The sequence below is a fragment of the Ailuropoda melanoleuca genome, chromosome 10 (genome assembly GCF_002007445.2).
Source record: "Ailuropoda melanoleuca isolate Jingjing chromosome 10, ASM200744v2, whole genome shotgun sequence".
NCBI classification, from domain to species: domain Eukaryota; kingdom Metazoa; phylum Chordata; class Mammalia; order Carnivora; family Ursidae; genus Ailuropoda; species Ailuropoda melanoleuca.
Genome location: NC_048227.1, coordinates 17,043,503 through 17,066,324, shown reverse-complemented (window position 1 = coordinate 17,066,324; position 22,822 = coordinate 17,043,503). Strand labels below are relative to the sequence as shown.

Here is a 22,822-nt window from a genome sequence, read left to right as displayed (position 1 = left end):
AGTAACACCCAGACAGACTCAGGCAGGCACTGGGGGTCTGGCTACAAATTTTATTCAGTTACAAATAGCACCAAGCCCCTGGGGCCGCTCCAGGGGAGGGGAGCCCCCCTCCCGGACCCGCTGCCCCCTGCCCTTGGCCGCTGTCTGTGTAGTGTGAGGGAGCTGGAACGCGGCCCGAGACCACTCCTACAAGCTGGGCCAGGCCGAGGGTTTGGGCCTGGGCTCCTTGGGGGGTGGGCGCAGGGCCAGCTGTGGTAGGTATGCAGGCTGGCGAGCGACGGCCCCTCAGATGAGCACACTGGACACAGGGACCCGCGTGGAGCGGCCTCGCTGCGGCACCACGATTCGGTCATCTGTGGGCCCTGCCTCACACAGCAGACCTGCCGGGGGAGGGGTCAGAGCCAGGGCTGGAGGGACGAAAAGACACAAAGCCAGGGAGGGGACCGAGGGGCAGTGGAAAGTGGACAGGACATCAGAGCCATCAGAGCCGTGGGCACAGTGGGATGTCAGCTCGATGACAGGCAGACCCAAAGCCCAATGGACACGGGCCAGGACAGAGGAATAGGCGGACAAGCAGGTAGTAGCGTGAAGCCGGGCGAGGAGCCATGGTGGTGGCGGGGGGGGGGGGGACAAAGGGAAGGCCCCACTGACCCTGCACGTGCAGCTGGGCCCGCCGGCGGTCCCCCTCGATGAAGATGGCGGTGCCCAGGAAGGCGGCCCCGCCCAGAGCCCCGACGAAGGCGCAGAGCATGAGCGAGAACTGCAGGGCCCGAAACTCGGACAAGAAGGAGGGCGGCCAGCTCCGGCGCAGGCGGTCGGAGATCTGCAGGGAGACGAGAGAAGGAAACCCAGGAGCGTGAGTCATGGAGAGGGAGGCCCCCCGAACTCCAGAAGAACAAAGAAGTCAGGGGCAGGCAGAGAGGGGTGGTCTGGAAGAACAGGGAAAGCCCCACGGCCTCCCTGTGGAATGTGCGAAGACGAAATGCTGCCTGCCTGGCTGCTGGGCCAAGGTGAGGGGGGCCTGGCACAGAGCACAGACACCTCCCCGGGGGCGGCCCTTCTAAGTCAGCCTCAGCTCTGGCCGGTGGCTGGTGCCGAGAACTCAGGGTTCCACGATCCCCACCCCAGGCCCAGCTGAGGGGGAGTGCTCACCAGGCCAATGAGGTAGGGGCTCCCAGCATCACCCAGCAGGTGGGACAGCACAATCTGGAAGGCCTCGGCAGTGGAACGTCGTGTGGGGATCACCACGTACTGGGGAGAGTAGGGGCAGAGGGCAAGGACAGGGCCAAGGCTGAGCCCAGGCTGAGGCCAGAGGGCACCCCAGCTCAGAGGCATTGAGTGGGGTGAAGGCCCGACTACAGGCCCCTCTGGGGCTGACTCTGAAGTCAGTCTGGGTTTGGGTTTTGAAAAAAGGGCAAAGGCTATAACGAAGGCAAGCGAGGCCTCCCGCCCCCACTCCTTGCTCCCGTCGGCCTTTGGGCTAACCCTGCAGAGAGACCCCTACTCACCAGCAGAATGTCAGCTACAATGGCCCAGTTCATGGACAGCAGTGTCTCTCCAATAAAGATGAAAATCTGGGGGGATGGAGGGGGAGACCGGGGTGGGGTGGAAGGGGGACTGTCTCATCGCAAGAAGAGTGAAGACATGAAGGGTGTACCGTGTACTAGGCCCATCTATTAACTCATCTAATGAATCCTCAGAACACCGCTGTGAGACAAAGCTATTCCTAGTTGACAGACGATGAAACTGAGCACGGAAAGGTTAACTCGCTTTGCCCAATGTCACACAGCTGGGAAGAGCCAGAGCTGAGATTCAAAACCAGGCGCTCTGGCTCAAATTGTCTCCAAACCACTATACTGGTGGACCCCAGTCCTGCCCCAGGGCACCCCAGACCCAGAATTTCCCCTTTGACAGCTGCTGGCTACTCACATAGGTGGCCACGATGCTACCACGGGCACAGGCAAGGGACAGGAAGAGGAAGGGCGCGGAGCCCAAGAGGCCAGCAGCGCAGACCAGTGGGTCAGCCCGGGGGTTGGAACGGCGGAGGCGGCGGCTGATCTCCACGCCCAGGCCCACACCCAGGACCCCGGTCAGGCAGGTGATGAGCCCAAAGATGAGGCTGAGGGCAGGGGGAGGGGCATGGGGGCCAGTCCCTCTGCCTGCACAGCCCCCTCGCCACGCCCCCACAGCCTGGAGAAGAAGATGGTCCGTCCCAGCTGCCCGCACAACTCGGGTCTATCCAGGACCCCATGGGTCATAGAGCTCCGAGGGGAAGAAATCAGCCCATCACCTATTTCCCAGCCCAGGAAACGGACACTGGGAGAGGAAGTAGCCTGAGTCTGAATCAGTGAGTCTCTCCCTCCATCCCCTGCCACCTGCAGGCCACCTAGCCTCACCCCCATCTGGTACCTGTCAGAGGAAGAGCAGGAGTCTCCAGGAAGGCAGGGTGGGGTCTCCCCCAAGACCACACGGGAACGCAGCAAGAACGCAGGAGCCCAAAGAGCCAGGGAGCCCGTGACAAAGGCCACAGCAGTGAAGCCAAGGGAAGAGAGGATGAAACTAGGACTGCAGACAGTTGGGAGGGAAGAAGTCAGACTCCACGGAGGTGTCAGGGTAGGGGACGTCTCCTCTCCCTCCCTGGCTTATTTTAGTAAGGTCAGGACACTGGGTATGGAAGCAGTCTTGGCTCCTTGGATCTGGGCCTGTAATTCAAGCAGCTGCCACAAGGGGGCAGTGGTGACTAATGCCTGGCCTCGCGGGACAACCAGAGGGCAGAAAACAGAGACCACACTCACGCGAATCTCAAACGCCACAGCAGGGCCTCCCCTGGGGGACCTCAGATATTGGGCTAGAATGGAACTAAACTCACTTTCTTGCCAGGGCCCTCAGATCTGCCCACCAGGAGGTGGGGTTGAGGGGCGGGGAGTCTGAATGGCGCTCCACAGCTCCCCTTGGCGGCTCCCGTACCACCAGGAACAGCAGCAGAACAGCCACCACCCCTAGACCTGGAGTCACCTGGAGAAAGAGTGGGCTTCAGGACAGGCACAGACTGGGACACACTGAACCCCTGGGGCTGGGAAAAAGTGAGGTGTATAAAGGCAACTCAGGCCCCAAGGCCTCAAAACCCTGGCAACAGTCTGTTCACAGGCAGGCACTGAGCCTGCATCCCGAGGGAGGGGCAAATGCACCAAGGGCCCCTGTTTCTGAAAGCCTAACTGCTCCCTCTTTGGCAACGGCACCCTAATTTCCTTTGGGGAAACTACTCCCCCCACTTTTCTTCATCCATGTGGTTCAAACAGGGCGGGGCTTTGTAACCCAGACTTGGCCGACAAGAATCATGTTAACCTCCCTGGCCTCCGTGATTGATTCAATGGCAGGCATGTGACCCACGTTCATCTAATCACACACCATTCAGGACTATTGCTCAAAGATCCAGGGTGTCGAAGTTTCTAAATGGGAAGATAAATGCATGGAGCTTTCACTTGCTTGAGAAAGAAATTAACACAGAGGAAAGTAGAGCTGAGAAAAAGAATGATTAAATTCCTGTGATGAAGTGGGAGTCCTGGATCCGGCTTCACCTGAAGCTCACCCTGGGACTCTCCATTACGAGAGCCACCAGAGTCCCATTTGGGGGGCTTACAGTTTTACGGGGCACCTGTCACCCACAACCAAGAGTTCTGTCTAGCACACGGCTTCGTGGTGAGGGCAGCCACGCTTCCTACCCAGGCTTGGCAGACTGAGGACTGCCTTAGAAGAGGGGTGTCTGAAGGTAGGAAAGGGAGAAGCAGTGTGAAGGTTGCTGACCTTCCCCCAGGCTGTGTCCACACTCACCCGCAGAGCCCAGTGCCAGTCCCCCGCCACATCCTTCACTTTGGAGCCTGCAATGTAACCCAGACCGCTGGGGAAAGGGGATGGGAGAGGAGAGGGGACGGCCAGTCAGACCTGCCCCACGCCAGGTCCTTCTGCCTCCCCCCCGCCCCCCACCAGGCCCAAGGCCCACTCACCTGCCCACCGGGATAGCAAAGTAAAACACACTGAGCATCCGACTCCGCTGGTCCGCCACGAAGAGGTCAGCGATGAGGGTGGGCGCGATGGTGGAGTAACTGGCCTCCCCAACCCCCACCAGGCCCCGGGTCAGGAGGAGCAGCCAGAATCGCTGGGAAACGAAACATGGGGGAGGTGGCACCCCACCCTGCGGCCCACCCCCCAGCCCCCCTCACCAGCCAGCTCTGGAGAGGCGGCAGGGATGGCACGAGAGGCCTCAGCTTGACAGACCTGAGCTTGAGTCCTGGCTCCACTACTTACTAGCTTTGACTTTGGGAAAGCAACTTAACCTCTCTGAGCCTCAGATTCCTCATCTGCAAAAGCGGGAAAATGATAACTTGCTCACATCACCATCGCCAGGATTGGACAATAAAAGTTCTATTCAGTATGCTGCGCCCAGGAGGTGCAAAATAAATCTTAACATCTATCACCCAGGACACCGCGGTGGTGAATAATGACCTCAGGCAGAGGTTTACTTGTTTACCGAAGACACCTGACGCTAAGGACAGGGTAGGGTCACCCAAGGAGAGTATGTGGTGCCTGAGGTTAAGGACAGACTTCCAGGGCAGAGAGTGAGAACAGACAGAGGAGGTTTCGAAGGAGCAAAGAAGCAACAGCCAGGGAGGCAGGAAGAAAACCAGAAGAGGGGCATCACGGAAGTCAGAAGAGAGTTTCCAGAAGGAAGAAGTGGGTCAATAGAGCCAGAGGCTCCGAGGAGATCTAGCAAGAGCAGGCTCAGGAAGCAGGAGCTGCATTTAGCAACCAAAAGGTCGCTGTTGACTTTGGCAGTGGAGCGGTAGGGGCAGGTTGGCCAGCAGTGGGGTGAGTGGGAGGAGAGGAAGTGCAAGCAAAGTGAGAGCCTCTCCCTGGCTGCTCCTTCACCCAGACCGGAGCTGGGTCAAGGGGGCCTTGTGGGAAGTCTGACGAGAAAGAAGAGGGAGAACGGACAGTCCAGGTAAGGTCTTTTCCATGTACAGAACTGCGAGTGTTGAGGTGTGGCGTGGAAGGAGTCAATGGTCAGGGGGAAAGCGGGTGATGGACAGAAGAACGTTCTAGAAGAACAGAGGAGAGGATGGGGTGGGCAGATTAAGTCAGGCAAGCGGGGGAGATAGGATGGCACGGACCCAGGGAGGTGCAGAAGTTCCCCAGGCCCGGTCTGCAACAACTCCAAAAAGCAGCAGCGAAGACTGATGGGCAGCGGGGGGGCCGGAAGCAGGAGCCAGCATGGGGCCTCACCTCTCTGGGGATGAAGGACGACCCCAGTGTCACCAGGGACCAGAAGGCAATGCCCCCGCACATGAGATACTTCCGATTGTACCTGTCACCCAGGTAGCCAAACACAGGTGCCAACACCATGTAACTGGAAATGAACACTGAGGGGAAGCAGAGAGTCACAGCCCGGCCCCAGGACCCCTCACCCACCCTGACCCCAGCTCAGGGAGGCCAGGGGGGCCAGGGTTAACTCCCAACCCTGAAACTACCACAGCTTCCGGCCACAGAAGTCCAGCCCCATCTTCAGCATCTTTCAAACCTTCCATGTTGGAATGAATGGCCCGGCTGACCCGTCACTTCCTCCCATCTAGCTAAGAGCAAAATCCGTACTCCGTACCACGGCCCGAGAGGCACTAGCTGACCTAGTCCCTCTGTACCTCTCCAATCTCGTGCTGATCCACTCTCCCTTCTCTGCATCCCAATGGCCCCACTGCCAAACCCAGCATCATCTTCCAACTTTTGACACCCACTGTCCTCCCCATTGGGAGCATTTCTCCTCTCGCCTGAGCGTCACAGAACCTTCAGGGTCCGGCTCAAATATCTTCCCAACCCCCACATGTTCAATCTCGTTTTATCACAGCTACTCTGTTTTCTTTTACAAAATACGCCTACCAAAAATTATCTCATTATTTAAGTTTAGGTTTTTAAGGACTGGTGCCCTGTCATTCTCAGCAGAATGTCAGCTCTATGAAGACAAGGGCCTTGCCTGTCTTGGCCACGGCTGTGTTTTCACCACTGAACACATGGCATCGCACAAAACAGGTGTTCAGTAAACATGTGTTGAATGAAAAAGGGAACGGCTCTGACAAAGACTTGCTTCTCCTCTAGGCAACTTTTTAAAGCTTTGCAGACCTTGACCTATGATCCCATTCCCGTTCCTCTAGACATTGCCTTAAATACCTCTAGGTCCTCTCTGGCCTGGGGCAAAGCAAAGAACTCTTCAAGATCTTATCTCCAACTCCTCTTCTCTCACTTGTTGTGTGACTCTGGGAAAGCCTGAATTCTTCTCTAAGCCTCAGTTTCTCTACAAAAACGTAGACAGTACTACCTACTTTTTCTATAAAATAGGAACAACACCGACTCTTTGACTAATGAAAGGACTGGATAGGCGTAAAACGTCTTGGCCAAATTCTGTGAACGTTATCACCTCTTCCTCCAGGACCTGGCACAGAGTAAGTGCTCAGAAATGTTCGAGAAATGAAGGAAGGAAAGGAGGATTTAGCCTTGGCTTTGCCTCTCCCATAAATCCCAAGTAAAACTCAACTCTCCCCATTCCAGACACCCCCTTCTGCCATTATTTACTGGGTGCTACCATGCTCCCGACACCGTACCATGTACACTATAGGCATTAATTTGCATAAAATCCACACATCAGCCCTATGAGGTGCTCTGGGATGCTCACCAACAAGGAAAGTGAGGCTTAGAGGGACCGAGGGCCTTGCCTAACATCACACTAAGTTAAGTGGAAAGCTGAGATTTAAACCCAGGTCTGTCTTAACCATAACACTAAACTGACTGCCTTTAAAATGTGGTATCCTAACTGAACAGGACAGCCCAGAGCAGAATAAGGGCCATCTCCCCCCTCCACTAAGTCTGGCCACTCTACCTCTATTAATGAGGCCCCAGGCACGCCGGCATGTAACCCCATTTGAGGCAGAAAAGGAAGACATGCTGCTGTGCCCAGAAGGGACCTCCACTCACCGGTCTGGATGAGGCCAGAGCTGCTGTCTCCGATTTCGAAGAACTGCTCAATGTCTGGAAGGACGCCTGGGAAGAAGACTCGGGATGGGCTCGGCGAGGCAGCCCCACCTCCGGGACCCCCCCTCCCTTCCCCTGGTCTGACGTCCTCCCAGAAGTCAGTACCCGCCACGGTGAAGCGATCCATGTAGTTGAGGAGGTTGATGTAGCACAGCACGGCCACTATAAGAGCCGAACGGCCCGGGGACAAGCCGGTGATGCGCTGCAGCCCCTCCCGGTCCGGGACCTCGGGATCCTCGGACTTGGAGTTCCCCAGGGACCCCGGTAACCCCGGGGTGCCGGGCACCGGCCCGTCGTCCGTGTCATCCGCCTGGCTGAGGAAGGGCGCGGTGTCGGACCCGGACATGGTCCCTGGGGGCCTCGCCCGCCCGCGCTCGGGTCCTACCGACGATCCCACCTGCGAGGGGAGGAGGCTGGAGAAAGGAGGATGGAGGGAACCCAGGCGAGGGAGTTGCGCCCAGACACCCGCAGGCGCTTGCCCGGAAGCACGGAGCACGGCTGGGATGGAACCCGGGCCCTGCCTGTCATGCCTCCCCGTCCCGGCAGACACAGCGCGCGGCGAGTGACGCCGGGGACAAGAGCGGGGTGGGAAGGGCCGACCCCGCCTGCCCAGGCTGAGGCCTCCCCTCACCCCTGGTAGGAACCCACTGCAACCACCGTCGCTCAGCCCCGGCCCTGCACCACGGCCGCCGCCATGTTGGACTGGAGCCGGTCATGTGACGCTGGAGCCCCGGGGGCCGGCACCACCTCCCGCAAGCCCTCGACACGTGACCGCCGTGTGACTATGGCGCCGCGGCGGCCGCCCGCTCCCCCGTCATGTGACTGTCGGCCGGTCGCCAGGGCAACCAGGGAACGGTCTAGGACTCCCCCCGGGAGTAATGCGATGCACCGGGAAGTCGCCCGACCCTCCGAATCTCGGCTTGCTTATCTGCAGCTCCCACAGGGCACAGTTCTTATCAAACGATATCAAACGAGATAATGGAATCGTAACGGGTTCTGGAAGTAGTTTATCTCCAGAAATGCCAACGGTCAGTTCTCGCTGTCGGCAGTTACCCTTCCTCGGTGTCCGGTTTGGGCTTCAAACACGCTCAGGAAGCGTTGAATGAATGAGTGTTGAACAGCGGCCTCTGGAACGGCCCGTCCTTATCGTTCGGATTCCCCAAGCTAGCTGCCTGTCAACTCCTGGGCTTCCCCCACCGACTCTGAAGGGAGGGTCCCAGACCCCACACGCCGGGTCTGGAAAGGGTTTTCCTCGCCTCCAACCGAGACTGAAGTCCTTGCGCCCTCTGGTGGTCTCATCTGGGATTCTAGCTGCATGACTGGCCTCAAAGACCACAGAGCCTTGGCGCCAAGGGATAGCTTGGAGGGGTTCTTTAGTGCCCCCCCTGCCCCGCTCCAATCTCCTAGCTACAGTCATAAACGTACACTCGTAGTAAAATTAATATAGTTACGGGGCGCCTGGGTGGCTCATTCTGTTAAGTGTCTGCCTTCGTCTCGGGTCATGATCCCAGGGTTCTGGGATCCAGCTCTGCATGAGACTCCCTGCCCAGCGGGGAGCCTGCTTCTCCCTCTCCCTCTGCTGCTCCCTCTGCCTGTGCTCGCCCTCTCACTCTCTCTCTCAAGTAAATAAATAAAAGCTTTTTAAAAAAGATTTTATTTGTCAGAGAGAGAGCACGCACAAGCCAGGCTCCTTGCTGGGCGGGGAGCCTGCTTCTCCCTCTCCTTCTGCCTGTCTCTCCACCTGCTTGTGCTCGATCAAATAAATGAATAAAATCTTGGAGAAAAAAAATTTTAAAAAAACCTAAATACACCAATAACACAATTTTTTAAATAGACAGTAGACAGATATATGAATGGCCAACAAATATATGACACCATTGGTCATTACAGAAAATACAAATTAAGACCACAATATCACTATACTAGGGGTCAGGGGGAGGAGGACATGCGAACAGGCACAGGAACCATCTGCGGAACCGGTTACTTCTACTAAGACTCACTGAACTGTACACTTCAAGTGAATGAATGGTTAGGCATGTAAATTAAACTCCAACAAATTTTTAAAAATTTAAAAGCCTGTAATCCAAATTCTTTAGTAAAAATTAAATTTTTTGGTTATAAAGGCAAATATTTTGGGGCGCCTGGGTAGCTCAGCTGGTTGAGTATCTGCCTTCAGCTCAGGTCATGATCCCAGGATCCTGCTCAGCGGGGAGTCTGCTTCTCTCTACCTCTGCCCCTCCCCCCACTCGTGCTCTCTCTATTGCTCTCTCTCAAATAAATGAGTAACATCTTTTTTTAGATCTCAGATCTTTTTTTTTTTTCAAAGATGTTACTCATTTATTTGAGAGAGGGCGAGAGTGAGAGAGAGAGAGGACAAGGGGGTTCAGGGGCAGAGGGAGAGGGAGAAGCGGGCTCTCCACTGAGCAGGGAGCCTCATGGACTCTCGATCCCAGGACCCTGGGACCATGACCTGAGCCAAAGGCAGACGTCCAACCAATGGAGCCACCCAGGCGCCCAATAAATAAAATCTTTTTAAAAAAGAAATAAAGGCAAATATTTTGATGCTCATTGGTTTTGCCAGATGGGGAAAATATTTAGCTCTCCTCCGGGGACAGGTGTTTTTTCAATCTGATGGATCTCTTGAATAAAATTCCTTTAAGGTCAGATAAATAAATGTATCTGTACAGCTCTATTGGTTTAAACTGGAGCCCAACTTCTGTTCTACTTGATGAGGTTTGTGACATGAAAAGTATATGTGGAATTTCTTGGGGGGAAAAATAGTTCACCTATGACAAGTGCCACAAAAAAGACATCTGGCCTATGGGTATGAAGAGGACCTGATAACAGGGCCATTGGACTGGGTCAAGGAGGTTGAGAGTCTCACTGAGGAAGTGGTCCTTGAGCTCACATATGGGGGAGGGGCAAGCGCTGACCTCCCAGGAGGCAGAGGAAGGCTTGTGCAAAGGCCCTGCCACAGAAGGAAGCAGAATGAGCACAAGAATCTGAAAGGAGGGCAGTGTGGAGAACAGGGAGGGGAGGGACGCCAGCCAGGCAGTAGGCAGGGGCCGGCCTGGGCCTAGCCCATGTTAGGGATTTCCTTCATTTTTTTTTTTAAAAGATTTTATTTATTTATTTGACAGAGATAGAGACAGCCAGCGAGAGAGGGAACACAAGCAGGGGGAGTGGGAGAGGAAGAAGCAGGCTCCCAGCGGAGGAGCCTGATGTGGGGCTCGATCCCAGAACGCCGGGATCACACCCTGAGCCGAAGGCAGACGCTTAACCGCTGTGCCACCCAGGCGCCCCAGGGATTTCCTTCATTTTAAAATCTGACTTGCGGGGCGCCTGGGCAGCTCAGTCGGTGAAGCATCCGACTCTTGATTTTAGCTCAGGTAATGATCTCAGGGTCGTGGGTCTGGCTCTGTACTCAGCAGGGAGTCTGCTTGAGATTCTCTTTCTTTCCCTCTGCCCATCCCTGCCCTGTGTGTGCACACTCTCTCGCTCAAAGAAATAGATCTTTAAAAAAATAAATAAAAATAAACTCCAATTTGCATCTGAGAAGATCCCTCTGGCTGCACTGTGCTTGGACTGAGGGGTCAGAGAGGCAGCAGCAGGCGGCTGGGGCACTGGGCCAGGCTTCAGGCAGCGGCGGCTGGCACTGGGGTGGGATGGAGGGAAGTGAACCCCTTTTAGAGACACCGGGGGCAGTTGAGTTGGGTGGGTGATGAAGCGGATATGGGGGTTAAGAGGCATCAGACACCGAGCTAGGGATCCTTGAGAAGAACAAGATACAGTATTTGTTTCCAAGGAGTCTAGTAGGGGCAACAGAGACCCATGGGCGGAAGAGCGTGCTGAGCCAGACCTCTGCCCTGGGCTGAGATGGGACGCGCACAAGAGGACACGGCCAGTGCCGGGGGGGGGGGGNGGGGGGGGGGGGCGGCTTACGGAAGGAACAACAAGGGTCAGGAGACAGGAAGCTGTGCGGCTATGGGAAAAAGGCAAAACTGCACTTTCCTCCTCCAAGTGTGGCCAGCGCCCTCGTCATGACACCCGGGAGCTCGTTACACGAAGCATCTCGGGCCCCGTGGCTGAGCGCTGACCCCGCGTGTGTGTTTTCACAAGCTCCCTGGCTCACCTGTGTTTAAGGGTGAGAAGTGCTGGTCTTGTCATAGGTCAGGCGCACCCAGCTTCCGTCTGGCTCTGCATTCGGTGGCAGTGAGGTCTGGGGCAGGCGCTCCGCTTCTGAGAATGGGAATGACACCGCCACTTACCCCGTAGGAGCAGTAAGGATGAATGAGATCATGAAAAGTCCCGAGCTTGGTATGTGGCACCGAGCAGGGCCCCCTCTAGCTTTGAAGGTTTTTAATTAGGAGAGTTTTTGTTTGCTCTGTTTTGGTTTTTTTCAGGAGAGTTCAAGAAGACCACCCAATGAGGCACCTGGCTGGCTTGTCAGTAAGGAACGCGCGACTATCGATCATGCAGTTGTGAGTTCAAGCCCCACACTGGGCGTAGAGATGACTTAAAAATAAAATCTTTAGGTGGGGGCACCTGGGTGGCACAGCGGTTGGGCGTCTGCCTTCGGCTCAGGGCGTGATCCCGGCGATATGGGATCGAGCCCCACATCAGGCTCCTCCGCTGGGAGCCTGCTTCTTCCTCTCCCACTCCCCCTGCTTGCGTTCCCTCTCTCGCTAGCTGTCTCTATCTCTGTCGAATAAATAAATAAAATCTTTAAATAAATAAATAAATAAACAAATAAATAAATAAATAAATAAATAAAATAAAATCTTTAGGGCGCCTGGGTGGCTCAGTTGGTTAAGCATCTGCTTTCAGCTCCCGTCATGATCTCAGGGTTCTGGGATCGAGTCCCTGCATCGGCTTCCTGCTCAGTGGGGAGCCTGCTTCTCCCTCTCCCTCTGCCTGCCTCTCCGCCCACTTGTGCATGCTCTCTCTCTCTCTGTCAAATAAATAGAATCTTTAAAAAACAAAACAAAACAAAAGACCACGTGACAAGTGATCCTTTGATCAAAAAGATGAATGATCTTTCTCATCATAGAAGAAATGCAAATTCTTTTAAAATGAGTAGTCTTTCCCATCTCCTCCCCAGATTAAGTGCTGGGGAAAAAGAACCCAGAGTCTTCTCGCACTTGAGGTCCAGTCACTTTGGTCAGCAATCTGGCAGGTACTGAAGAGAGAGCAGACAGGGACATGTGTGTTCAGTGACCGGTGATTCCACTCCTAGATATAAACCTGAGAGAATCGCAGCTGGGGTCACTACAATGCTGCTTGCAACAGACACATCCTGGGGCTAGAACTGGGTTGGGTTCCCAGGGACAGAAATCCTCAAAGAGCAGTGATTTTAAACAGGATGGAAGTTCCCCTTCCCGTGAAAACCTGGAGGTCAGCAGTGTAGGGTTGATGGGACCCGGGCTCCTTCTCTCCTTGTCCTGTCCCATGTGGCTTCCTTTACCAAGGTCATCTTGTGTCAGCAGCAGGAAGAAAGCGAAGGAGAGGGGCTCACACTTGCCCGCCTTGGGAAACATCCTGCAGGGCGCATCCCTCTCCCCCTTCCACCCGTGAGGCTACACTGGCACCTGGCTACAACAGAGGCTGCCAAGTGCTGTCCTCACCCTGAAGTGTCTGCACTTTGCTAAAACCAGGGGTCTTGTTAGCCTGGAAGGAGGAAGAATGGATGCAAGGGGCCATAGCGGGAGTCCCGTGAGGACCACGAAGACAGATATCCTCAAGTAGACACAAGTTGAATGTACTCCCGTTTATTTTGTTGAAACTGAATACACAATTTTAACGTGTGCAAACTTATTAATGGATGTAAAAGATCTGGAAAAAAATGAGAGTTTTACCATATTGTGGATTATTTAAATGTTATACAGACTTCTTTCTGTTTCTCTCACATTATAAGGTCAAGGAATGCCATATTCCAACAAAAGGTTTTAGAAGGTGAAATACGTTTGCCAAAATTATACAACATTATACAACATATCAGTGGAAAATTAGTGGCTTTATTACTAGACAGCACTTGAGAAGACTGGCTCATTCTGGGGTGGAAAATAAAACTTGGATCTCTTAGCAGCCGGTGCAGCCCGGAATCAACCAAGGAGAACCAATGTTCATCACACACAAGAGACACCAGCCAATGTGCATACCAGGCTGTGCTGGCTGGACTTCAACCCTAGTCAGTGGCCGAAATGTGAAAGGACAAACTGAGAAGCTAACAGCAGAAAACATAAACCATCTAAACTACTTTTAAATAAGGAAACGAAAAGCAACAAATGAAAGGACAAAACAGTTCACCCATCTACATTAAAATTGAGAATTTCTGTTCGGTGAAGGGCACCCCTAAATAACCCAACATGAGTGCCACCCTGAGAGCTGTTTGCAACCGGCAGGGCAGTGCACGGAAAGGGATCCCCAAAGGCTGCTTGGTGGATGAAGAAATCCCCCCAATTACTGGTGATCAGATGAATGTACATTGAAACACGCCCCCACTTTCCACCCAACAGACTGGAAAAAATGAGAAAGCAGGGCAGCAACAAGTGCTGGTGAGGATGAGGAGAAACGGAGACCCCCGAAGGGGAAGCTCAATGACCAATCGAAAGAAGAATTCGGTAGAACCATAGGAAATTAACCAGCCTGACCCATCATCCCATCCTGGGTACCCATGACGGAGAACCTTCCACGCAAGCACGGAAGGGGATCCACGGAAGCTGTCCCTCGTGGCCTTGTTTACGAGCCCAGGAACTGGAGGCAGCCAGCTGTCCAAACGTGTGGGACGTAGCCAGGGCCCACGAGGAACACCGCAGAGCGGTCCGGCATCAAACCGCAAGCAGCAGCAATACGTGTCGCGTGACAGAGGAAACAGCCCAAGGTCTGCCACCGAGTAAGACCACATGTCGCGGGGTTTAGTCCCACACGCAACAGCGCACCTGACAAGGACACACTCCTGTTCAGAGACGTGTCATCCACACAGTAAAACAGGTACTCGGGATGGCAGGAAGAAAACAGGAAAAAAAAGCCGTGAGACCAGAGAAGCCTTTCGTGGACTAGCGTCCTGAGATCTAGACAAAAATGCTCAGTGTGTTCAATTATGCCTTAAACAACACGCGTACATCGGCAAGGTGGGCTCTAACCGGTGCAGGGGTGAGGAAGACACGCAAGGCTGAGAATCCACTCTGTCCTGCAAAAGCGTACCCCACAGCCTGCCTGGCTTAAGCGTGTGTGTGTGTGTGTGTGTGTGTGAGAGCGGGCTCGTGCAGCTTGTGCCTCGAGCAAACTTCATCCGCTCCCCCCACAGGGCCGCTGCTGGTCTTATGCACGGCAGAACCCCCAGGCCTGGAATCCACACCCACACCCCACGTATTTCCACTTGCTCTAAATATGAGCGGTTTCATACAACAGATATTTCGAGGAAGGAAAGGCTGGGGGGTGAGGGATACCTTCTCTGTGTCCCAAGGGGGCCGCAAACGTAGTGTACCAGGTGGACGGAGCCACAGTCCACCCGGGGCGGTAACAACCACCACACAACTAAGCGGGTTACTAACAGTGAGAAACCAGGGTCAATGGGAAGGGGGTGCAGGGGAGGGTCAAAGGTCACTGCTCGATTTTGCATCAGCTTAAGGATAAGCCCACATAGGGCCAAAAGGGGCAGCTGTTCTCCCCAAGTCCAGGCTGGGCCTCCAAACAGGGAGTGAGGTTTCAGCCCCAGACCTCGATGAGGTCCCCGGATTCCATGCCCAGATCAGCAGGCAGCTCCTTGCCTGACAGCTTTGTCCCATCAAAGAAGAAGGAGAGCTTGTGGCCTGATAGTCCCATGGCCTCCTCGTAGCGGGACATGAGGGTCTTGAGAGGAGAATCCTGGACAGAGAGGAAAAAAGTAAAGGTAAGGACTTGAACAGAGGGGGTGGTGCCTGGCTGGTTTAGTTGGAAGAGCCTGGAAGTCGTGATCTCAGGGTTTTGAGTTTGAGCCCCACACTGGGTGTAGAGATTACTTAAAAACAAGTCTTAAGGGGCGCCTGGGTAGGTAAGTCAGTTAAGGGTCCAACACTTGGGTTTCGGCTCAGGTCACGACCTCAGGATTGTGGGATTGAGCCCCATATCAGGCTCCACAGTTGGCGCGAAGTCTGCTTGTCCCTGTCCCTCTACCCCTCCTGCCCCTCTCTTTCTCAAATAAACAAATAAAAATCTTTAAAAATTGTTTTAAAAAAAAATACAATAAAATCTTACAAAAAAAAAAAAAGAATTTGAAAGGAAGGGCTTAGAACTTGTAGAGATGGACAGAGGACTCAGGACAGAGGGGACAAGGGGACAAGTACAGTCAGAGCCCACGAGGAAAAGGCGATTGGACACAGAGGCCAGCACAGCCGGCTCCTCTCTACGGGACTGGGCCACAAAGCCCAAGGCTCGGGCTGTAGGTCAGACAAGTTCCGCAAGCCCCCAGTTCCTCACGTCCCAGTGCAGGCATCTGTCACCGTGATCAGACAGCCCAAACCCCAGCGTGGAATGAGGATGACCTGAGCTGGAGGCCAGGTTCTCCCACTCAACTGACACTTGACCTCGGGCAAGCATTATGGATCATTTGTGGTCCCGAGCGCTGGTGAGTGCGAGTGGGACCTTATTTGGAAAGAGGGCCTTTGCAGATGTAATCGTGTTAAGAGGAGGGCACTCACTCGATGAAGGTGGGCCCCAGTGACTGGTGTCCTTGCAAGAAGACACACACACACAGACACAGGGACGACACCACGTGACCGCAGACGCAGAGACTGGGGTGATGCAGCAGCAGGCCACGGAGAGCGCCGTGGACCGGTGGCCATCTCCAGAAGCCAGGCCGAAGCCAGAAAGGGCTCTACCCGGGGTCTCAGAGGGAGCATGGCCCTGCTGACACCTCGGTTTCCAACTCCCCGTCTCCAAGCCCATGAGGAAATACGCAGTCCGTGGCATTTTGTTACAGCAACCCTAGGAAACGACTCCTGCAAATTATTCCCCTTCTCTAGACCCTATTAGTTAAATGAGGGTTACAACTGCGGTTTCCATCTAACTCGGCTGTGAAACCAAGCCCCTGACTATGAATTCTCTCTAGCACGGGGACCGCCGCTTAGAAGTTCGGCGCTGTTACTCTGACAGGTTTCACTGTCACAAGGGGCCTTTCCATGTTGCCCAGAAGGAGGAGTCAGAGACTAGAGCAGAGGTTCCCGGCACAAAGGGGAGGGAAGTTAAACGATGGGCTTCTGCCGGCCTCTAGGATGGGCGGGAACCCGAACCGCTCAGGACCAGGGGGCAGCCCCCTCAGTTAACTGATGGGAGAGACAGGACGGCAGAGGAAAGAGTGAGGGCCACGGATGGCCGTGCCTCCCACCCAACTCACCGGAGACAGCGAGACTTCCAGTGTCTGGTGTTTCTCCTTTCCCTGCACCCGCAGCTGGAGCAGTTGGGGCATCTCCGAAGCCTCGGGCGAACTTGCTAGCACCACGCAGTCTGTGGGAAGGAGGATCAGGAAACCAGGCCTAAGCAGGGCCTGGAAGCGGGGCCAACCTCTTTCCCTTCATCCCTCCCTGCAGCAAAGGCCTCCTCAAGGCTCCACCTCCCTTCCTGCCTCTCACCGATGATGTCGGCCACTCCGAGCTTTAGGGTCCTGGGAGTGGCAGTAGGGGACAGCTCTGTCTCCCCGAAGAGCAAGAGGATCCTGCTTGGGGACACCCCGAGATGGGTGGCCATGTGGTCCACCACACGCTGTAGGGGCTCCGACTGGTGAGGGGACAAGAAGCAAAAAAGGCCACCTCCTGATGTGCCCCGCCCGACCCACCACCTCCGACACATTGCCGGCCTTTGCTACCGGCTGAGCTCCTCAGTCATGAGTTCCATAGATTTCCCTGGCAAAGTACAGAATAAAGTCATGTCAACGTGGGGTTCAGGGAAGTAACACAAAGAACTGAAATAGCTATGGATCAGGAGGAAAAAGGGCAATGGTGGGGACAGCAGCAAAGTGGACCTCATGTGCCCCATGTGACAAGTCAGATGTTCTCCGCTCTCCCGGACAGGTGCAGCTACGTCTCCCTGCGTAAGAGAAGCCAGGTGCCTGGTCCTTCTTAGGAAATCACTCATTGCAAGGGGTGGCAATGAGCTTCTATGTTTTAAAAGCATTCTACAGGGGCGCCTGGGTGGCTCAGTCAGTTAGGTGTCTGCCTTCGCCTCAGGCCATGATCCCGGGGTCCGGGGATCGAGCCCCACATGGGGCTCTCTGCTCAGCGGGGAGCCTGCTTCCCCCCCCCCGCCCTCCCCTGGCTCGTGTGCGTGCATGTGCTCTCTCTCCCATTCTCTCGTAAATAAATAAGTAAAATCCCTTTTAAAAAATAAAAGCATTTACATCTACAGGGCGAAAGAAGCAAGATGCACTGGCTAAATCCATGGACTGCATGTTCGCAATGTCTGGCTTAGTTGTTTCCCTGATGCACGGTTATGGCTCAACAAGTGGTCATTTCTGTTATCACTCTTGTTTCGGCATCAGGCTCATCCCTACAAAAATGGTCCTTTTCACCAGGAAGCTGGGGGAGCTCAGAAAGCCTGAGTGACACCTGTGTGTGGACCGCAGTCAGAGCAAGCACTCGTGGGAAGCACAGGGCCCGAGGGAAGGGAAGAGGGAGGGGGCTACCAAGCCAAGCCTCTCTCCAGATGCTTCCGTGGAGTGCTGAAGGCTGGGTGGGCAGTCTGCCGGAGAAGGGAAAGTGAGGAAAAGACCATCAGGACAAAGGGAAGAACGAACCCAAGGCACAGGGAGCCTCAAGGAGCGCTGGCAGGATGGGCAAAGCGGGACACCGTGCTTTCTGTCCACACACCACGCTCGCTCCACGGGCAGCTCTGGGGACCCTTCTCCCACAGCCCCTTCAGGCACTTGCCATTCTGACGGGCAGTCTGACCACATCAGCCCGGCACCGGATTTTCAGCGGGAAGAGTCGGGGGCTCTCTGGAAGGATGGGACCCTCCACCAGGACCACCTCGTCCTCTTGGTTCTGGTGATCCTGGCCCTGGCGCTGCTTGGGACTTAGGCAGGAACGGAGATCTTGGAGGCGCTTGCTCACCTCCCTGGGGTGCAGAAAGGACTGTGGGTCAGGCAGCATGGGCCACCCGCCAAACTGCCCCTCTCTACCCCAGTGAGCCCCCTGCCCTTGGCACCTTAACTTCCGGAGTGCCCGAGTGTGCTTTCTGCTTTTGGTCCTTGGCAGAGGCGAAGGCAAAGGAGAGGTGTCTTGAAACCTGCAAAGAGGAGAGAGGGCTGGGCTTCAGGAAGAGGAAGGGACCCCAGCCTCATGAGCTAGGAACCGCTCATGAGCTAGGAACCGCTGGGGACCAAGAGGGGGAGCTGGATAATCAAGAGGGAGCACCTTCCAGCGACATCATCTTGTGGACAGGGGGAAGTCAAGTCAGGGAAAATCTGAGGCATCGTTTTTATATTTACATGACCCAAATATTAGCGAGGAAAATGCCTAACATTCATTCACTCATTTGTTCATTCATTCATTTATTTATTTTAAATGCCTAACATTTAAGGTAAGTCACTTCCCAGGTGAATATCTGATAACGTCCAACAGACACGAAGTGCTTACTACATGCCAAGTGCCAACTCTTAAGCTACTCAAAAACATTGACACAGGTGCCATCATTATCCCCATTTTCCAGAAAAGGACAGAGAACCACAGAGACAGTTAAAGAGACAGCCAGCCAGATTGGAAGCACAAGGGCCGTCTCCACAGCCACTACCCTGTCAGACACGAAGATGAAACATCCCACTCCTTTGGGTGGTCTCCTCCCAAGAACTTCATTCCTCGCCTGGGCCTGGAGACTCCCTTCACTCCCTCCAGGCCTCCTCCTTACCCGAGGATCCTGCCCCTCTATGGCCACCCCTCCAGCTCCCTTTCTGCTCCGGGGGCCTCAGTGCTCCTGCCTCACTCACAGAAACACGTCCTTTGTCTTCTCTTCTGCATCCGTACTCCTCAGCTTCTTCCTCCAAGGAGAATCCGGAAACGGGGCATCCTCCGCATGGGGACTGCTAGAATCTGCCACGTCTGCGTCTGGGGACAGAGGAGGAAAAGTACAAGGGCTCAGCTAAGGGAGGGCCGCGAGAGGCCAAGCAGAGGCACGCCAGGGGCTTCACAGGGTCTCAAGAAAGGAGGAGACCAAGGAGCCCCAAAGCATGTACACGCACACACACACACAACCATGAAATACTGCTGGGGCAGTGCTGGACGGGCATGAGTCACAGGGAAATGCCTGAAAAGGATGAACTGTGGTCTGACAGAACAGGAGTGTCTGAGCCTCATGCGAAGGCACAAGCCGGCGTGGCAAGTGTGGACAATCACAGAGCGGCCCGCTCCCACTAACTACGATTAACGTAATCTCTTCTCATTTTTTTTTTTGATCACCTGCACCCCACAAATAAGAAGTACACACAAACTAGGAAACACGTATCTACTGAATACACGTGTACCCTTATTACGCATGTGCGTACTACTTCAAACCAGATGTTGGCAAAGGAGTTAAAAGAAAAAAAAAAAGTTCCTCTTGGGGCGCCGGAGTGGCTCAGTCGGTTAAGCATCCGCCTTAGGCTCAGGTCATGATCCCAGGGTCCTGGGATGGAGCCCCACATTGGGCTCCCTGGTCAGCGGGGAGCCTGCTTCTCCCTCCCCCTCCGTGTGCTCTCTCTCTCAAATAAATAAATAAATCTTAAAAAACAAAAACAACAAACCAAAGTTCCTCTTATTTCCTTCCTGTACCCTGCTGGATAGGCAGAGAAAGACTATGGGAGCGTGGGGTAGGAGGCGGCCTGGCACAGGGAGGGAATGAAGTGGAAATAAGTACAGGCCCTCAAAGCCCGTATTTCTCAAATTTCATCCATGTGAGCAACCCTATTGCATTCTGCCTTCCATACCTCTGTAATATTTAATATCTTTCTTCAAATCCCTCATTGTAACTAAAATTCCTTACAATAGGAAACTAGAGATTTATTCTAGAATATAGAGGCTCTTTTCCGTTTGTTTGCTACCAACAAAGGATCATCAGTAACCATAAAAATAAATAAAAATACTGCAAAAACAAAGCAATGATAATAAATCCTAGATCAGTGGTTCTCCACCAGAGGCAATTTCACCTCCCAAGGGACGTGCGGCAATGTCTCAAGACAATTTCTGTTGTCACCGTGAGGGGGGGAGGGGGTTGGAGTGTGTGATCCTGGCCTCTGGTGGGTAGAGGTCAGAATGCTGCTGAACGTCCCACCGTGCACAGGACAGCTCCACACAAAGAATCACTCAGTCCAAATGTCAGTAGTACCGCGGCTGAGAAACCCTGTCCTCCATAAATGTGGCAGCTGCTAGAGACCCGAGATTCTGCCTTTCCGACAAGCTCCCGGGAGATGCCCAGCACTACTGGGCCTGCGTGCAGGGGGGCAGAAGGACCTTTGCACTTCTATGCTCCAGGAACTGCCCGAAACCATATATATAGCCCAAGAGAGGGCTCTCTATGTATTCTCTTTAATTAACTCTCAGCAAAATCCTCCAACATAGGCCCACCGTTATCCCCATTTTCCCGATGACAAAACTGAAACATTGAGAGCTAAACCTGCCCAAAGTCACACAGCTAGCGACGAAAGGGTAGAGCTGAGATTCAAACCCAGGCCAGCTGGTTCCTAAATCAGATCTTCCTACCATACAGTGTAGAAGTCTCATTCCAAGGTCTACATTTGCCCCCTGGATCACTTCCTTATTAAACTTGATTCCTACTCACTGCCTTTGGGTGGTTTGCAAAAACCGCATCACTGGGGGAGGACCAAGGCTGGCAGCCCTGATAAGATTCAAAGAACACCATGCTGGGTCCAGAATGTTCCCAAGAACTTGTGGCAGATGTACCAAGATGTTACAGATTCTCAACAGCTCCTCCTCCCAGGTCCCAAATCTCTGGGAATGGCCTAGAAATCTGTAGATTAGCACACTCTTGTGCCTCGCAGGTGGTGGGAAGGGGGGTTTGGCAGCACATCCTATGCCTCCTGGTTAACGCTCCATCTCAGTTCAGGACTGGAGCTTTTTTCCGGCTAGGATGCAGGAGTCACCCCTACCATGCCTGCCCCTAAGCCTCAGGGAACAACGGACCACAGGGATGTAAACTCCAGGAAGCTTCCTCAGAGAGGCCAGCACTGGGCACCTCTCCCTGGAAGCCCTCCCCTACCTTCCTCAGGCTCTTCAGGACACAGTTTCAGGAGGGACTGGTGATCTGGGATGAGATGAAGGCTGCTTTTCACCTGTGAAGACAAAAGCGAATCAGTCCCAAGTCCTCCCTCCACTGAAAGGGAAAACTAGATGACTCTTCCCTTCCTCCAGCTCCCAAGTCCAAGTCCTCTCTGGGGGAGTCAGCAGCCCAGCTTCCCCAAGATCCAAAACTGGAGTTCCCTTACTACTACATCCCCTTTCCCCAAGGCATTCTGAGGACGCAAGTTTAGTTCTTCTTTCACACCCTTACTAGGTTGCTAGCCATCCCGCTATCTCAGAATCCTGGGAAATCGCAGATTCTAGCTCACGCCGCCACCTGGAGTCCCCAGTCTTCTCTGAACTTCCATGACGCCAGCTTCCTGAATCCTTAGCAATGGGCCCCAACCTCAAAACCCAACACGCCCCAAATGCCAGTCCCAGGTCCTGCCAGTCCCTCTCTGAAGCATCAGGTATCCCGGCCCCTAAGCCTCTCTCTCTGCTCCCGACACTCCAGCTCCCCAGAATCAAAAACTCCCAACACACTCCAAACCGCTTCACCTCTCCCATCTTCAGAAACCCTACATCTCTCTGCCCCACCCCCTGCTCCATTTAGTCCCCCAAGACCAACGCCAGAAGCCTAAAATCAGCAGTCGCCCAACCCAGCCCTTCTGCGCTAGCCCTCCCGGGGCCCCGGCTGCACCTTCCCGGAATACACCGGAATAACGGGTGCCTCCCCCGGATCCAGCAGCAGCCGCCTCCGCCGCCTGACCGGGGCCCGCGGGGCTCCGGCGGGCGGTGCGTCCGCCCCTTCGCTGTCACTGTCGCTGTCGTCCCGGGGGGCGGCCGGCACTGGAGGCTCCGGGAGAGGGACCTCGACCGAGTCCGCAGCGCCGCGCGCCGTTGCGACCTCCAGAATATCCTCATCGCTGTCGCTGACCAAGTCCACAAACTCCGAGTCCAGGGTGCGCGGGGCTGGAGACCGCGGAACGCGAGGACGCCGGCCCCGGCCGCCCCGGGCCCCGCGACGCCCCCGGCCGACACCGCCGCCCCGAGGCCGGCGGCCCGGTTTCCTCACCGGCTCCGCCATGGCATACGCCCGCCGACCACAGTCCCCGCCTCTAGACGTCTCGCACGGCCCCGTCCAGAGACTTCCCCCAGTCATTGGGTGAACCGTCTGCTAGTCAACACCTCTCCCCGCCTACACTCTCTGGGTCCTCCTCCCTGCCTTCTCATTGGTAGCTGCTCCCGCCCATCAAGCATCCACCACTGAAACCACGGCGCCAAAGATTCCAACCAGTTTTGGTGCAATCAGCCTGGGTTTCGATTCGTTACAGCTCACCCATTGGCCGGATGCCACCTTCCTGACCAGCCCACTCCAGGCCCTCCCATTAGACATCTGTGTTCCGGGTCTGTGGACGCGTCCTGGGAATTGTAGTCCTTAAGCCTTCAGACTACAAAGTGGAGGAAGGCGGACTCCCGAATAGCTTTTATTTTATTTATTTATCTAC

At 54.7% G+C, this 22,822-nt stretch overlaps 2 protein-coding genes across 2 annotated transcripts; both read right to left on the bottom strand.

Annotated features, from left to right (window-relative positions):
- Positions 1–36: 36 nt before the first annotated feature.
- On the bottom strand, positions 37–7,808 carry SPNS1 (sphingolipid transporter 1 (putative)). Its single transcript, XM_034670205.1, has 13 exons — positions 7,472–7,808; positions 7,180–7,388; positions 7,018–7,083; positions 5,281–5,417; positions 4,005–4,156; positions 3,832–3,898; positions 2,870–3,015; positions 2,410–2,565; positions 1,930–2,119; positions 1,509–1,574; positions 1,153–1,251; positions 652–823; positions 37–380 (listed from the first exon to the last, which is right to left on the bottom strand). Exons 1-13 carry the CDS (start codon positions 7,600–7,602, stop codon positions 286–288), a joined length of 1,686 nt encoding a protein of 561 aa, XP_034526096.1. The 5' UTR covers positions 7,603–7,808; the 3' UTR covers positions 37–285.
- Positions 7,809–12,826: 5,018 nt separating this feature from the next.
- Positions 12,827–22,425, bottom strand: NFATC2IP (nuclear factor of activated T cells 2 interacting protein). The gene is made up of 8 exons (XM_034670204.1): positions 22,015–22,425; positions 21,295–21,367; positions 19,031–19,148; positions 18,253–18,333; positions 17,976–18,162; positions 16,683–16,827; positions 16,448–16,557; positions 12,827–14,940 (listed from the first exon to the last, which is right to left on the bottom strand). Exons 1-8 carry the CDS (start codon positions 22,399–22,401, stop codon positions 14,782–14,784), a joined length of 1,260 nt encoding a protein of 419 aa, XP_034526095.1. The 5' UTR covers positions 22,402–22,425; the 3' UTR covers positions 12,827–14,781.
- Positions 22,426–22,822: the final 397 nt, after the last annotated feature.